The sequence below is a fragment of the Oreochromis aureus genome, linkage group 16 (assembly GCF_013358895.1).
Source record: "Oreochromis aureus strain Israel breed Guangdong linkage group 16, ZZ_aureus, whole genome shotgun sequence".
NCBI classification, from domain to species: Eukaryota; Metazoa; Chordata; class Actinopteri; order Cichliformes; family Cichlidae; genus Oreochromis; species Oreochromis aureus.
In genome coordinates, this window is record NC_052957.1 from 14,505,409 (window position 1) to 14,520,912 (window position 15,504).

At 41.6% G+C, this 15,504-nt stretch overlaps 1 protein-coding gene across 1 annotated transcript in view; it reads left to right on the forward strand.

Moving 5' to 3' along the window:
- The first annotated feature begins 2,606 nt into the window (after nucleotides 1-2,606).
- The window catches only part of myo10l3 (myosin X, like 3), a 57,562-nt gene continuing 44,664 nt past the window's right edge, over nucleotides 2,607-15,504 (forward strand). The window contains exon 1 of the mRNA XM_039600191.1: nucleotides 2,607-2,875. Coding sequence (XP_039456125.1) covers nucleotides 2,855-2,875 — 21 coding nt within the window. The 5' untranslated portion in view covers nucleotides 2,607-2,854. The remainder of the gene's footprint in view (nucleotides 2,876-15,504) is intronic.

The following is a 15,504-nucleotide window of genomic DNA, read 5'->3' on the forward strand; positions in this document are numbered from 1 at the left end:
TCGGCTCTGCCTGCTGTCTCAAAGAGTAGTTCTTCCACTGTTGTTATGTAGTTTTAAAAGCAGTGAGTTTAATTGTGCACATCCTCAGCAAGCCCCCTTTGTTAAGTTCAGCCAGAACTGTTTTTTTCTCTTTGGGACATGTACTGACCCACATTAGATGTGTGTTTAACACATCTAATAAAGGCTTTACGTCTTAGCAAACACTCATGCTCTAGCTGTGATATTTACTGCTTTATCATTTTTATCAGGAAAGGATGCAGGTTAGGAATAATTATCCAGAAACAGGTAAAATTGCTCTGAGTCACACAGAGAGAATCTGTTTGGTGTGCATAGTGATTCACCTGGGCTGTACAGCAGAGAGTCAGGGCACCCGGTGGCCCCCATGTGTGAGTCAGGTGATTCTGAGAGGGTATAATCACCTCCAGTCAAAGTGTCTGTGAGCGGTAAACTAGCTTTGGCACGACAATGGGATTGTTCAAGTATTACTCCCCGAAAATCCTTACAGGAACGCAAAACAGTGACTACACTGTTCTTATGAAAGCTGCTCTTAACCTTTTGATTAATAAGTACCAACTAACTAACTGACTACCAACAACAGGCTTGTACAATCTAATGCAACAGAAATGCTGAATAGGCATTTTGACATATTAGGAGCCAGAAAGGCTGATCAGTACATATAATGTACTTTGATCGAATTCACCAATTTGACTCAAAAGTTGAGTTCACCCAAAGGTCACATCAGTAACTGAAAGACAAAATTGAGGAGGATTTACAAGATTTGGCGATTGCACTTCGCTCTATTTAGTAGATGTTGTCACTAGTATTGAGGTGAATTAAGGGTACAAATAAAGGAAACGGTTTTCTCAGAGGGGTATTGCAAAAATGCTTAGAGAGATGTTTGAACATCCCATATATAAGTTACTTTAAAATACTGTGTAGTAAACCCACTAACCAGTGGTAATATAACCCCATCTCTGCAAACATGGTGTTTCAAAATCATAAAAGTTTTTAAAAAAGAGAATTATAAAGTAAAATTATAAAATCATTTTAAGCTGTGAGAACAACACTATCAAATCAGGAGACTGACCAAAACATTCTGCCATGTCACACAGCGAGCATCTATTATATAACAGACTGCATACAGCTTGCAGTCTGGGTCTGTTGCATGACTGCTCAATATAGAGTAACATATTCGTCTATCTGCTGTTATCATACCTGTTAGCACAGGCAGTACATTAGCTGCAAAATGCACATCCCTTGTTCAATTTCTACAAATAATACAAAGAAGAAAATGATTTTTGTGTTGAGACTGTAAAGCAGCTGTCTGTGATTTTATGAACGGCTGCTGAGGACCCTGTCAATCACTCATACATCACTTCATATCATTATTTATTTATAAAATGTATCTATTCATTATTTATTATTATTGATTTGTGAACCAACAGAAAACCAAAAGAATGAGCTGAAAGACACACTGGCTACCCATTTTTAAATTTGGCACCATGACACATCTAAATATAATTTTATTTATCTTAATAGCATGACAGCTTGAATATAAATCCTTAAAAAAAATAAAGTGAGAGTAAGGAGGTGATGAATCACCTGGCGTGATGAGGTATTTGAATATTTTTCAAATTCAGTGCCAGTAGAAAAACTGCAACAAATGCATACCCTTAAAAATAAACAAATACAAACAAACACCACATTAGGGAGCCGATTAGTGTTTAGAAAATAAGACCATAAGATGACCATTAAAAAAAAAGCCCTACATGGAAACAGAGATGCAAAGGAGCTGTAATTAGAAACAAACCAACTACAGCAAAATGTAAAACAACCCAAATCAGACAGACAGCAACAATACTAGATGCAAAACAGCAAAAACCACACAAACTGACTTCACAAGAGACAAAGAACGGCTGCAAAGGCATGCAAAATTACTAAGATACAACCAAAATGTGCCAAAATGAAAGGGAATGCATGCTTTGGTTCTTCTTAGTATGAATGTGGGGCCTTTATGTATCTGTACCCGCGGGCCCCATTGTTTCTTCATCCGTCAGTGACTCTTAGGTAAAGAAAAAGAAAGAAAAACACATTGAAGAATAGAAGACTGACAGCCCAATTGTGCATTCAGTGCTCAATATGCTTTACAGTTTTTACTTGGTGCAGACACATCATTTGATGGAAACATATGAGTCTAACAAGAAGGTCCCCAAATCAAATAATGATAAAATGCTTATTTTATCGGAAAGATTTTTTTTAAAGACAAGACATCTGCTAAAATAAAACCAACTTACTCCTCCTCATCTGCTTCTTTCTTCCCTGTATATTTTTTTCCAGGAAGCAAAATAATGAATCAGACTCAGTCTCACCCTAGATATACACAGAAGTAGATTCATATTAGGCCTGCTGTGCTATAATAAACCGTTTTAAGTAAAAACCTGGTATGTTGAACATCATGAGGATACATGTGCACATCCTTTTAAAATCTGTAGAAACAGGAACAAAGAGGGCGTATGCTGAGGGGAGGGCTGTGGCTCAGCAGGCTCCTCCTCCCTGCATAATATGCCGGGTCCATTGAAATGAGTAGACAGCAGAAACGGCGCAGGCAGCTCCACCGCGGCTTGTCGGGACACTTCAGAAAACAAATCCGAAAGTGTCCGAAAATCAGAGAGCAGAATGACTCGTTTCATGACTGGCACAGAGTTCTGAGCAAGCATCCGGAAAAAAAGAGAAAAGATTTTATTTTCTTACCGAAGCGGATGGGAATAATTTGGGAATACAGCCCGCTCTCCTCCTCAGCTGTGGTACCCTGAAGTCAGACTACAAAGAGCCGTGAGGTCGAGCACTGGTTAAGATGAATACTTTCTTTTTAGAGGTGAGTTCGCCTGCTTTCTCCATAGCGGTATGAATACTTTTTAGTTAGCTCTTTGCTTTAATATGGAGCCTTAAATGGTTTTTTGAGACCTTCATGATCCTTTGTTTTGTTTCCCCATGCTGTTTTGAGCTTTTTATAAGTGCGGGATGGGTTCAGACCACTTCATGATTTTCACACCCCTGTAAAAGCAGCCCTTATTATGATGTAGTCTGCGGTCTTTGTGATCCTTTATCAGCCGCTCATGTATCCCATCCCTCTACAGGATGGAGCCAGAGTGGCAACCTCACTGTCCACACAAGCCTCTTAGTCATACAAATGTCTGCCCTGACAAAAACTACTACAGCTTCTCAGGGAAACCTGTGCGTAGCTTTAATTAGAGGCTAGACAATGCATCTCTCAATGCAGTGACTGCTGAGCTGGATGTGTCATCTGCCAATCAGTCCAGAGAGCAGCACACTCACACTCTGATGTAGGTGAAAGCCATGCTGGCTTTAGGTCTGATTTGTCATGCCCCTCTGACTCAGAGGAGGGCACACACACTCACAGAGAAGACAGATGGAGTACAGGGAAGTGAATCTCCTCCCATCCTCTACTTTTGTACCTCCCTATCAGCCGTGCCCCTCAGTGATGCACTATGCCGTGACTCACAGAAGTTTCAGCATGCAGGAGGTGCTCCATACACTTTTCTTTGCAAAGGCAGGTTTAATGCAAACTGATTGGACAATTATCGATGCATTTCTTTTTTTCAGTGACTTCAGTCATACAATAATAAATTCAGCAGCCTCGAGCGTAGCTTTCAATAATTTGCTGCACACACCGAATGTGTAGCGAGCAGATGGAGGTGAGCTGGATTTTGCCTCATAATCTGCTTTTATTACAGTGATATGCTGCGAAGAGGAAGGTTATTATTTCAGCTCAGTTTTAATCTGGTTTGTATCTGTTGACCTTTACCAACAGATCAATATATCCTGTAGCATTTGCTCCAAATAGGTGTAAGTTTTTTGGGGTAGTTTATTTTTCATTCTACTTGATTTCTTTGGTCGTCTTTGGACTTGACTACATTCATTTGCAGTGTTTTAAATTTTTAAGCTAAAAAACATATTGGTTTGACTTTGTTGTGCTTTCTACTGCTTTTTTACTGTTAAAATGAAACTGAAATAAAGGGAAGTCCCAGTCTGCATTACAGACCACTAATGGACAAAAACAGCATAAAAATATATATTTATCTCTACCTGCTGTTTCAGATCTCCAGTCTGAGCTGTGTTAGAGTGAATGAATGACCTGTCCTGGTTTTCAAGTGAATTTCGGTGTTATGGAATGATGCCAGGGTCTTGAACTCCACAGTGCCACAGCTTGGATTTAATTAAGCAGGAATTCTGCAAGTGAATTAAGACGAGGATTAAACTCAACTCTTAAAACAAGTGCACCAGGATATGGATGTGTCTTTGCTGTGAATGTCGCGGTTGTATAAAGCTGGAACTGTGTAGATAGGAGCACATCTTTTTTAACCTTTTGCATCACAGGATTCTGTTGCAGATTGTGCATTAAATAAATCTGCATGTTTGCCAATTTGCCAGTTACTAATCTAGAATCGGCTTTTCCTTATAGGCCACTGTTTGTTAAGGTGGAGACGTTGACAAGGGTTAGAAATCATGGTGGACCGAGAGGAGTGATCGGTACATGGGTGTGCTCATCCTGATGGCCCATCCTGTCCACCATAAAACCCTCAGCACTGTGTCCTTTACTCTACACCCAATACGTTATTCTAATGGAAGTGACCCAACAAAAACACACAAGTATCGAAGGGTGTTTTTTTTTTCATACTGCAAGGCTGCTGGATTTGGCAGACTTTATATTCACATTTTGTTTTTTCAGACATACGAGAAACTCCCTGCCCGCCGTCACACCCAAATTTGGATGAATCAGAGCTTCCATTATGAAATTAATTGCATTTATTTAGCTTTATCCACAATATCTGCTAATTATAACCATTTTTCCAGTGAAACGTTTTATGCAAGAATCCATTTCGTACACAGGAGACTATTAGCAAATATGAGAAACACTGTTGTGCCTTTGGGGCTCTTCCTTCCTGGCTATTAATTTGCCAGGGAATATGAGCATTAACTATACCTTTGTGTGACCTCCTTTTGTATGTGTGAGCTCCCACACACACTTTAGATACTTAATACCTTTGTAGAACATCCTGAATCCCAGCTATTTTCTAAACTTGGTAATCAGTTACTTTATAGCAGCAGCTGCTACACACTGTAAACCCAAGCAAGGAGGACCTTTCCACACCCATTAACCCTTCATTGCATTATACACCAAATTCCTTCCTCTTAAAGATACTCTGACTGAGGGAATCCCAAATACCCAGCCTTGACCTCCCAAATTCCTGGTCACGGCTGCATGTCATCCATCCTGTAGAGCTGCGGTTGCAAGGCTTTAGGTTTCACACCGTCACCGCTGACCCCTTCACCCTCAGACACATTCTTCCCATCCTAAAAATGTCCCTCGTAGCTCTATGTGTCGCTTATGTCTGGTTCTCCGAAGTCGGGGCCGTGGATCGGTATCCGAGGCGGCATTCTGTGGTGAAATGGGTAACGTGAGAAAGGCCAACCTGCCATAGTAGTAGGTGGACTATTTCCCCCCCTTCAGCGACAGACACTTTTCTGCCCAGTTGTCACTTCCTCCAGCTGCCACTTTAAAGAGCCGAGAATCATTGCTCCCATGCAGCTGGCTGATGGAGTAAGGAAAGAGCCAGGAAGTACAGTTAGGATGTGAAGAAGGAAGGAAGGAAATGTAATGGGACCAGCATTCCTTTTTTTCTTCTAAGCGGTTGTTAGTAATTAAAATTGAAGTGCTTATTGTCTGCATTATCACATCAAATTAGGGGATTTTCAAACAATGCTCTTTAGAGTCTCGGAGCTGTGGTGAAGTAACGGGGCCGGTTGTTTATGATCACAAAGAGGAAGGTATTATTAAGGCAGCGGTTTGAGTGTGCGTCAGCAGAACTCCTGCAGCTTTGGAACAATCTGGAGGTGGTTTAATCCACCACAAGAGCACAGAAGCTAATTACCAGCAGCCATTGTCTGACCACGCACCAGAAAACATGGATAATCCGTTCTTATCATGTTACAGATTTGCAGCGTCAGGATTTCGAGACCACAGCTTATTCAACGATTTCTTGAATTTTCCGTTTTAACGTGACATAAATCGGAGTCAGCGCTCTGCAATATTCTGACTCGATCCCTTCCTCACTCTTTAGCTTGTGTTTGCATTTCTTGTGAGTCTAGCAGTAACCCGACCCCCGTCTATCAGTGAGCTGACCATCATAACCTCCTGCTGACGCCATGCTGTTGACTTTAGTTTTATCCGCTATGTCACTGAGCTCTTCAGACAAAGCCGTCTGTGTTTGTGGAAATAAAAGGAAAACATATCTCCATCTTTCCACAGTTTCTTTACCAGTGACAAATAACACTGCACAGAATCGTCTCTTCCTGTCTATTAGCTCCTGATGATGGACGAACTGTTGCTGTGTGGAGTCTCTCGTGGTCTTGGTTGCCTGTAAACGTGAACTTTAAAGAAATAGTTACCAGTCTCATCTTTACAATCTATGTCAATGCAGCACGGGGAACACTGATAAAACAACCATGCATATAAACAGCAGCGCTTAACAGTGCTCATGCTTTACTGAGACTATGCTGCCTACACAGTGATTTTGACCCACTGGACACAAATATAAAAATCTTGGCAAGAACTTCCCTTCCACTCACTGCTGCACATCACCACACAGGAGGGAAAAAAATGAAGTCGAATTACAAAAAAGTAAAGAACAGCAACAGGAGGTGACAGTGCATTATCAGGTACTGGTGATGCAAATGGAAAAACCTTCCCAACATTGGGTTCCCCAGACATCCCCAGTGGGTAGTCCTACTTCTATAGATGTGATTGGTGACAATCTTATCATCTAACTCTTTGCAAATTAGCAAATCCCCAAATTAAAAACAAAGCTTCACTCAAGCTATTCCTTTAACAGCTGACCTTCAACCCACTTGACTCAAATCCGTCCTCCATGATTAGAGACCTCTCACTCAGTTGAGGCACTGCACATGAAAAATCACTTGTAATCTTCTCTCCAACGCCCATCCTTCCTGCCCCCCTCCCTGCCCCCCTCCCTGTGTGTGTGTGCATCAGGGCCGTTCTGGGCGTGCTGTTCTCTGAAATATTAATCACATCAGGGCACTTGGGCAAGTAAGTCGGTGATGACAGAGAACACTCTCAAACTATTATGCCAAATCTGCTGAAAAGATACAGTCATACTGAGTTATGTACTTTCTTTATTCAATGATAAAACATTCTCTGATGGAAGTAAGTGTACTGGCTGAAAGGCTGCAGGGTTTAACTTTGGATCTGGACCCCTTTCTTGCATGTCAGAGCCTCTTGGTCTCTCCCTTCTTTCCTGCCTGCTTACTACTAATATCCTGTCAAATAAATGCGAAAAAATATCGCCCAAAAAATCTAACACTCATCCATCCATTCTTTTTTTTTCACTTAGCATGGACCAAGTTGTACTACAAGTTGGACCAGTTAACCCTACACAGGACTGGCCCTGTCTGGCTTCTTACCCAGGGTCATTTTGTCAAGGGGAGACCCTACTACGGGTCGGTCCTGGGATCACTTGGACATACAAACCCCTCCGCTGACCACAAGTATAGCTGTATCAGTTGTATCTTGCATGGGTAAAAAGAAGGTCCTGGCTCTTACTGTTTATTAGTTGCACTGATTTTCTTGTGTAGCCTCCAGAAAGATGTCATATATGTAAATGTATTTCACAAAATGTCCCAGACTGTTATTTTCACATCTCAGTGGCGTCTTTCTGTCACCAGCGATGTTTCTGAATGATGGGTTGTTGATATTGTAGGCTGACTGGATGTCTGTGCCTGGGCTGCTCATGTTACTGGTGTGGTATCTGCGTTTAGTTTAAAGTGTCAGGCATGCAGTCCCTTCTGTCATTCATATCTCAAAATGATTTTCAGTACATCTCCGTGAGGTAAAGGTGGACTACTCAAATCCAAAGACAAATCAGATTTGTGTGCAGGATTTGAGATTTTTACACAGACAAAATTAAAGATTATTGTCGCTTTCCCTCATGCAAAAAATTAAAAAAAATGTTTGTTGTCCTTCACCTTGACTGGCCGACCTGATGGACATAGTGAGATAGTAATGAGTGTCGCTTAAATCCCCTGGGTTCCAAGGTTTCGTCTGGCAGCTTAATAACAGCCAACCTGTGATTACTGCTCCCAGTCCAGATGTTGACTTTCCTTTTTTAGTCCCCTATGATTACGCTGCACAGAGTCAGCCTATTATGGGATGGAGTATGCGTGTTTCTAAGCTACACCATCCTGTGAGTTTAGGTTAAACACATTGCAACTACCATATGTGAATATAGCCTGAGGTGAAAAAAATGTTTAAAAACAGTAAAATTTGTTGATTCTCGTGAAGAGATTAATGCTGTAATTCCAGGACTAATTACAGGGGTGAGCACCCTGTAGAGTTCGAGTACACATCCCACTCTGCATGAGCCTAGCTTGCCGTGGTGTGAAGAGCCTGACTGGAGAAAACAGCACAGCATGGCACAATCCACAGTCATGACATGTTAGCTTTCCCATCCACTCTAAGTGTGTTTTATTAGACTCAAGTGTGTGTGTGTGTGTGTGTGTGTGTGGTTAGAGGCCCGGGGCTGTTTGTAGGATGATACGCTGAGAAGCTGAGACTAACATGAGGAGGAATGTCCCGTGTTTTTAGGACTCTCTGTGTGTTTATCTCTGCCACTTGAACGCACTGCTAAACATACTTCATCCCCCTGCTTTGTATAAGAAACACTCTCCACATTCCCAATCCAAGGAGAGGTTTGAGCAGTTTCACTCAGTATTTGTTCTGGGATTTCTGATTGGAATCAGTCTGTGTGCTGTTTAAATGCTGCGCGACCTCATTCGTAAGTCCAGTGGATCTAATAGTTTTGGCCAAAGTTTCTTCATCCTGACCTCCAGTCCTCCCTCCCTCCCTCCTTCCTGTTATAAATTATACATCTGACTATAACACACAAAATCCCTGTCTGCTTGTTTGCCCGCAAATTCCTTCTACACCATCAGGAGCTGAGCAACCAAGACACGCATGCAGGTACATCTTAGCTCCCTGAAGGTTCTTATCTATATTATGATGCCATCATGTTGCTTAGTAACCACTTACCAACAGGTTAAAATGACCCATTTGTAGCGTTTATGCACCTCCTAATAGCATCGTATCGTTTCAGTGTCATGACAGTAGCATCTAATTTATAGCCACAAAACTTGAATTATGCATGATGTGCTGTGATGTCATCATGCTGCCTAGCAATCACCTAGCAGCTGATGAAAATCACAGACCAGACAATACCATAGCATGGGCGTGTACTGGTAAAAGTAAAATGTGCATTGTAAGCATGTGATGCAGTTCAAATAAAAGTTTAAGGGCATATTCAAAGAAGAAAAGTAGAGATAATGGTTCCACGTCACTAGTGGCAATTTTGAGGTGAAGTGCAGTTACAAGTTGTAAACTCAGAACTTAGATATTAAAGGCAGTTTATTATTTTATTCTGAGTCTTTTATGTTTGTTGCTATCATATCATCAGCTCCTGCTGGATGGGTAACATTTGTTTTAAGGATAATGTTGCAGAAGTGTTTCATGAAGCTTTCACAATCCAATACACCGATGACAGAGGTGGTACTGTTTCTGCAGGCGCTAAATCAGCACCATTTTTAAAAGTGAAACAATATCCTTGCAGGTTTTTAGACTCAGGACATGTAAATTAATTCGCTTGTGACAGAGGTTAAAACTGTATTTATTTTATTTGCTTACAGAGTCCTAACAGTGACTTTAACATCCACAATATCACTAATGTGCAGCTTATCATTGCCAAATTGGCATTTTTTTGTCATTTGATCAAACCATAAATAGCTTCAGAAGTATGAAACACTCAAAATAATAAAATGCTGAAGATAGGAGAGTTTCTAGTAATCAGTGTGGACAGCATGAGCTACAAGGTCCATGGCAGCGTAACAGTAGCCGGGCTGATTTGTAAGCTACCACTTCGCTTACCGTGCCCCACACGTCTCACACTCTCAAACACACACCCTAACTCGCTCTCTCCTGACTGAGCAGCATTCCTCGAGTACCTCTGGGTTTCCTGCTGTGTGACCCCATAACTATCAGACGAATAACAGAGGTATGCAGATGCCAGACGGGAGAGGTGCTGGCATGTGGCTCGGTAGATATTCCAAGTCATCAAGCTTTGCTGGAAATCCAATCAAACCTGCAGTAATCACATCATTTGTTGCCTATTTGCCCCATCCTGTAACCTATTCTACTGTGTGCGCCCAGGATCAGGGCGCAGGCTTTGATCAGCAGTGGAGTGAAAATATGTTCGCACAGGATAAGGAGGTAAAACGCGACACTGTGCCTGGAGTATGTGGCAGAGATTCAAGTGTTTCTCTTCTTTCTCTTTCGCTCCCGAAGACACAATTTGTTATGCAAATTCTCCTCAATACACTCATTAGCAACACAACAGATTAACGGCGTCAATGGATGACGGGGTGGTGCCCTCGAACCCCGCCTTTGCAGACAGCGTGTATCTGCTGACTGACAGATAAATGGACTACCAAACACACTTGGACACAAAAAAGAAACACTCACTTAATCCTGCTTGTGCATACAGACTTGTGCATATTTGTTAGATTAATATTGTAACTCATCTCTTTCAATTCCATTAAGTGTGATAATGATAATGGCTTGCATGACAGTGATAACAGAAAACTGTTTGATTTCCATTTAGCTACGGATACTTCTCAAACAGTCCTTCTCAGTTAACAAAAACAGTTTCCTCAGTGTAAATCTTCTGTTCAGGGTTCAGGCTGTTCTTCAGATTCAAGAACAACCAGCGACCCAACGCCCCCCACCCCACATCATCACAAACAGGGAAAGCCCTGTTCCCCGGGGGACTCCTCCTCCTCCATTAGCTAATTTCTGATCAGCTGCTGTCTCCATCATTAATTCATACGTCTTCTAGCACAGATGCTAGAGGTTGCTTTTAATCTTCTGATTTCTCCCCTCGGTCACACACCCTGCCCTCACCCCATGCTGGCTGGGGGTCGTAGGCTGTAACGTGTGCAGCAGGCAGACGGTGTAGTGGCAACGAGGTAACAAAGGAAGACGAAGACATAAAAGGCATGTGCCGAGACATGAATCCTTGGAAAATCTGTGCAACGGAGGATTTTTCCTTTCCGCTGCAACAACCGCTGCTGGAAAACTCTTGAATTAAATTACCTCCCTTTGAGCGAAGCTGTTCACAAGTAGATACATTTATTTTCACACACATTTACACACTAAACATGTTGTATACATTAAAATAATTCTCAGGTATACTGTAATAAGATAATAAATAAGTAGCGTCTCGTGTTTATGATGGTAAAGAAACTGCAGTTAAGCGTGGGCCTTGCTGTTTGTAGGATATACAGACGTACAGTGGTTTATCCTACTGGAAAGTCTTCTGCTCAAAAACCCAGAGGGAGCTTTGCCCAGTTTCCCCCTCCAGCTGCCTTAGTCCTACTTATTAATCTCACCAGCTACTTGGAAGACTCCCACTCATCCCACTCACCCGATGTTCAGGAGATACCATTACAACTCCTGAAATTTGGCTGCACTTGGCTACAAAGTGATGTGCTGGTTTTAAAAAATATATATTTTAATAGTTATAAACATATGTGTTTCAGCTGATATCCTAGAAAACCACCCACTCGTCCAAATATGTTTACTTTTAGTTCTGAAAGGAAAAAAAATAGTTAGTTTCAATGATTCCAACAGAAATAATGATGATATTTTAGCTAATAACATATTTTCTGTTGAACACTTATTGCACTTGTTTCTGTGAAAGTGCACAGCGTTAGCATGCAAGTACCAATTTGGTGCTTGACCTTATTAAATGCTATAGATCCAGTCAATGCTCTGGACTGCACATCTGTCTGCACAGTGGCAGTGACGCAACCTCGTGACTCTGTTTGTTATGCTAATGCAGTCTTAATCTCTGAGGTGTAAATGCAGTGCTACACTTCTATCCATAAAAATGATGGAGAGAAATCTAAATGAGATTAATCGAGAGCTCGAGTTTTGTGTTGATTTTAAACAAGCATGATTGCAAACCAGATTGTTATTAGCATTAATCACCGCATTAATTCTTTGAAAGTTGAAGTGGAAAAGGGAGAACGGAAACATATTCCTTTCAGTCGAATATGTTGCTGCTGCACATGTTCCACTGCTAACTTTATCCTCCTCCACATGTGAGCACAACAACAACTGATATGCTTGTCAGGATTCCAGCTGGAGGTTCTCAGGCATCGGTCCTACCTGCAGGGCAGCCGTTCATTCACCACTCCCCAAAACCACTTTATGATCCAAAAAAGTAGCTTATCATAACTAATTGTTCAGCCGAGTCCAAGTCGAGCTGAGTTAATTAGCTTTCTCTTGTTCTCTCGGATAGGATCACCTGATACATGCCAGACGGCAGAGAAAGAGCCGTGGCACCTTGTACTGTGTATGACCTTAAATATTTAAGGGACATTCATTAGCAAATCCTTGAGCTGGATGTCTTTATACAAGCTGCTGAAACTTAAGCCTCCAACTCCAGGATCACATCATTCAGCCTGAGTGGTCTCTGTGTCAAAAGGCATGATGGGAGGTTGGCGTGCAGCCTGTTTTGGTGGAGTCAGATTACTATTGTCAGCTGGTTCTGCCTCAGCAGTGCTACACATGCTGAGTGACATGCAACATTAAGAATTTGAAATTAGTTTGAGCCGGAGATATCATGGCAGCGTTTCTGCTTTGCTTTTTAATGGCGCTAATAAAACATCTGGTTACCAGAAGCGGAGAAGCGCCGCTAACCGACTCTTCGCAATTAATCCCACTTGCAACTGGGCTTCATCATCAAATGCACACTGTACTTTCCCATGATTACTAATAAAGATATGACTCTGTTTGTCTAGCTCGGAATGGGAAGCTGTGCTGCAGGAGGTAACCCAGGTCTGTGGGATTTAACACGACCCACTACCCGTGCCCCTTTGTGTCCCAGCTGGTCTTTGTTTGGGATATTTCCGCCTGGTTAACTGCTGAGGCCTCAGTCAGAGGTGATTGTCTTTGTCCTGACTTAGTGACAGAGCTCCTAAAGATGGAGAGGATGAGGGGGAGGAGTTTTGTTTAGACCATCTGTTGCTGCTTCTTAGACAATTCATCTTGACTTCATACCCTACGGCTTGAGACTCGCATACAAAAATGCAGACAAGTGTCCAGTAGTGCCAATGTATATCACAGGCACCACTATTTATTTAAGTTTGCATATATTTAATATAATTCTACAGTTTTCTGCAGCTGGTGGCTTATATTTGGCTCCTCACATCACATAATAAGACATTTTTGAAAGCTAAAGTAGTTCAAACAAGTTAACGTCTACTAGGGGTAACCCCAGTCTCTCCTTTCTGAACTGAGCTTTATCTGGTTGTGCATTAGAAGTTAGCAAGAGGGATTTCTGCCTATACAGCTTACTAGGGTTACCCTTGGAAGAACCCAGAACTTATTTAAATGATCGTCAAACCACATGTTTACTGATATAAACCGAGATGTGAAAGCTGGTCATCAGATGTCATCTTTATGGGGGAAAGAGTTAAGTTTGCAAGTTGGAACTGTTATGAATGGTGCAGGTGTTAGCTTTATTATTAAGTCAACTTCCTTTATGATTAGTTTTATTTTTTGTTTATAGTACATAAATAAAACAGCTATGCAGTAGCATAGCACAGTATCCTGTTGGGTTGTTTTTTTGCCCACCTTTGATTATAGTGTCTGGGAGAGATTTATCCAGAGTGTGAGTCACTCTTCACAGATGCTGGTGCAGCAGGCTGAGCTGTTATTAGCATCTTTATGGGCCACTTTGTCACTGATGCTTGGTTTACCATATACAGTCACAATTTTTTATGTGAATTCCTAATTGCTTTTAATCTAAAAAACTACGTGTAGCTGGTATGCAGTGGGTCTTTGTTCATGTCAGTGGAAAAACTTCCGAGACTGACTCAGCTGCTGAGCCACTCAAAACTTTCCTTCACTTTTTGCAGTACTGAAATTTCTTTATTGCGGCAATACTGGAATGGGTGTGGAAATTTGCCATCTCATGAGCCATCACAGTCCTCTCCTTGTCATGGCTTGCCCCCTGTCTTATTCTGCTGTACATCTCATGTCATCTGTTTGTTACAAAATACTTTCGGCTCTTTTGTCGGCCTTACTGTTAATGTCAAGTCGTGACACGAGAGAAGGAAAAACCCCTATAAGATGACGAGAACTAGCGATATTCTGCTGAATTCCGGTTATGTAACTGAGGCTGATCTTCTTGAAATCTATAGAGCAAACACTTGTAATCCCAGCACTTGAGCAAACTCACGTGAATCAGCTTTTCCCTGAACAGGCCAGGCATGCCAGGCTGGTACCGGGCAGAAACTGGTGTGAAAGTCACCAGTCGTCTCTGTTAATGGGTGGCCACGTGTTGCAGGATACCTCTGTTATATTTCTGTCCTGATGTTTCTGTTTGTCTGCCTCTTTATTCCACACAATAGGAGGCAGGGCATTAAGAGCTGCTCGCACCCTTCCTCTTTCCCTTCTCTCTTCCCCTCTGCCTCCTCCTCCTAATTTACACGACCCTCTTTTGTCCCACTCACTCCTGTCCCCCGTGGTTTGAGAGCTACATTTAGATGTGCTCCATTAGCTGACTGAAAGAAAAAAATCTGCGATGATGGAAGTGTTTCTTTTATTTAAACTGACTTGCTTTGTCTAAGAAAGAGGCCTGAATCAAAAAATAAAGAAAACATCAGCAATCAGTCATCACATAAGCTGCTGAGGGACTTCATTTATTAGATTTTTTTAGCGTCTCCGTGTCTCAGCTTGTAAATGGAGAGTGGATAAAACAAAAGCATGTTGGTCTTGTGGCAAACACATCTGTGCTTCGTGGATGAAAGTGTGCGCACACGTGGCAGCCTGTCGTTAATAGTTAATGAGGATTGATGTCTGGAAGTGGTGACCTTGTCTAAGGTTTCTTAGTGGAATCCATGCATATTGATCTCTTCACTTTGATCCTCTGTTGGTCACACACTTTATTTGCTGATGCTCATTGCTTCTCTGGCCCCCCCACCGGTGGTACTTGTGATGATTAACCGTGTTCAGCTGTTTAAAGACAAGCTTATTACAAGAGGTTGTAACTTTTTGGGTCAAATTTTGTTAAAATCCACATCAACTAAAATGCTAAATGAGGAATTTTCTTTGAGATCGAGGACGTTTTTCATACTGCTTTGCAAAACTGCAAGTTTCAATTTGAGATTTTGGCTTTAATGAAACAATTAAGATTTTAATTACACAGAAAGTTGCTGGATTATTGTAAGCAATCAGACATGAAGGTGGTACCATCTGTCTTTCTGCAAAACTACATACTCCCGTTTACTATTAGACAAATGTGTATTTAGTCATGCAAAAAGATTTTTACTTTTTATTCCACAGGGTCA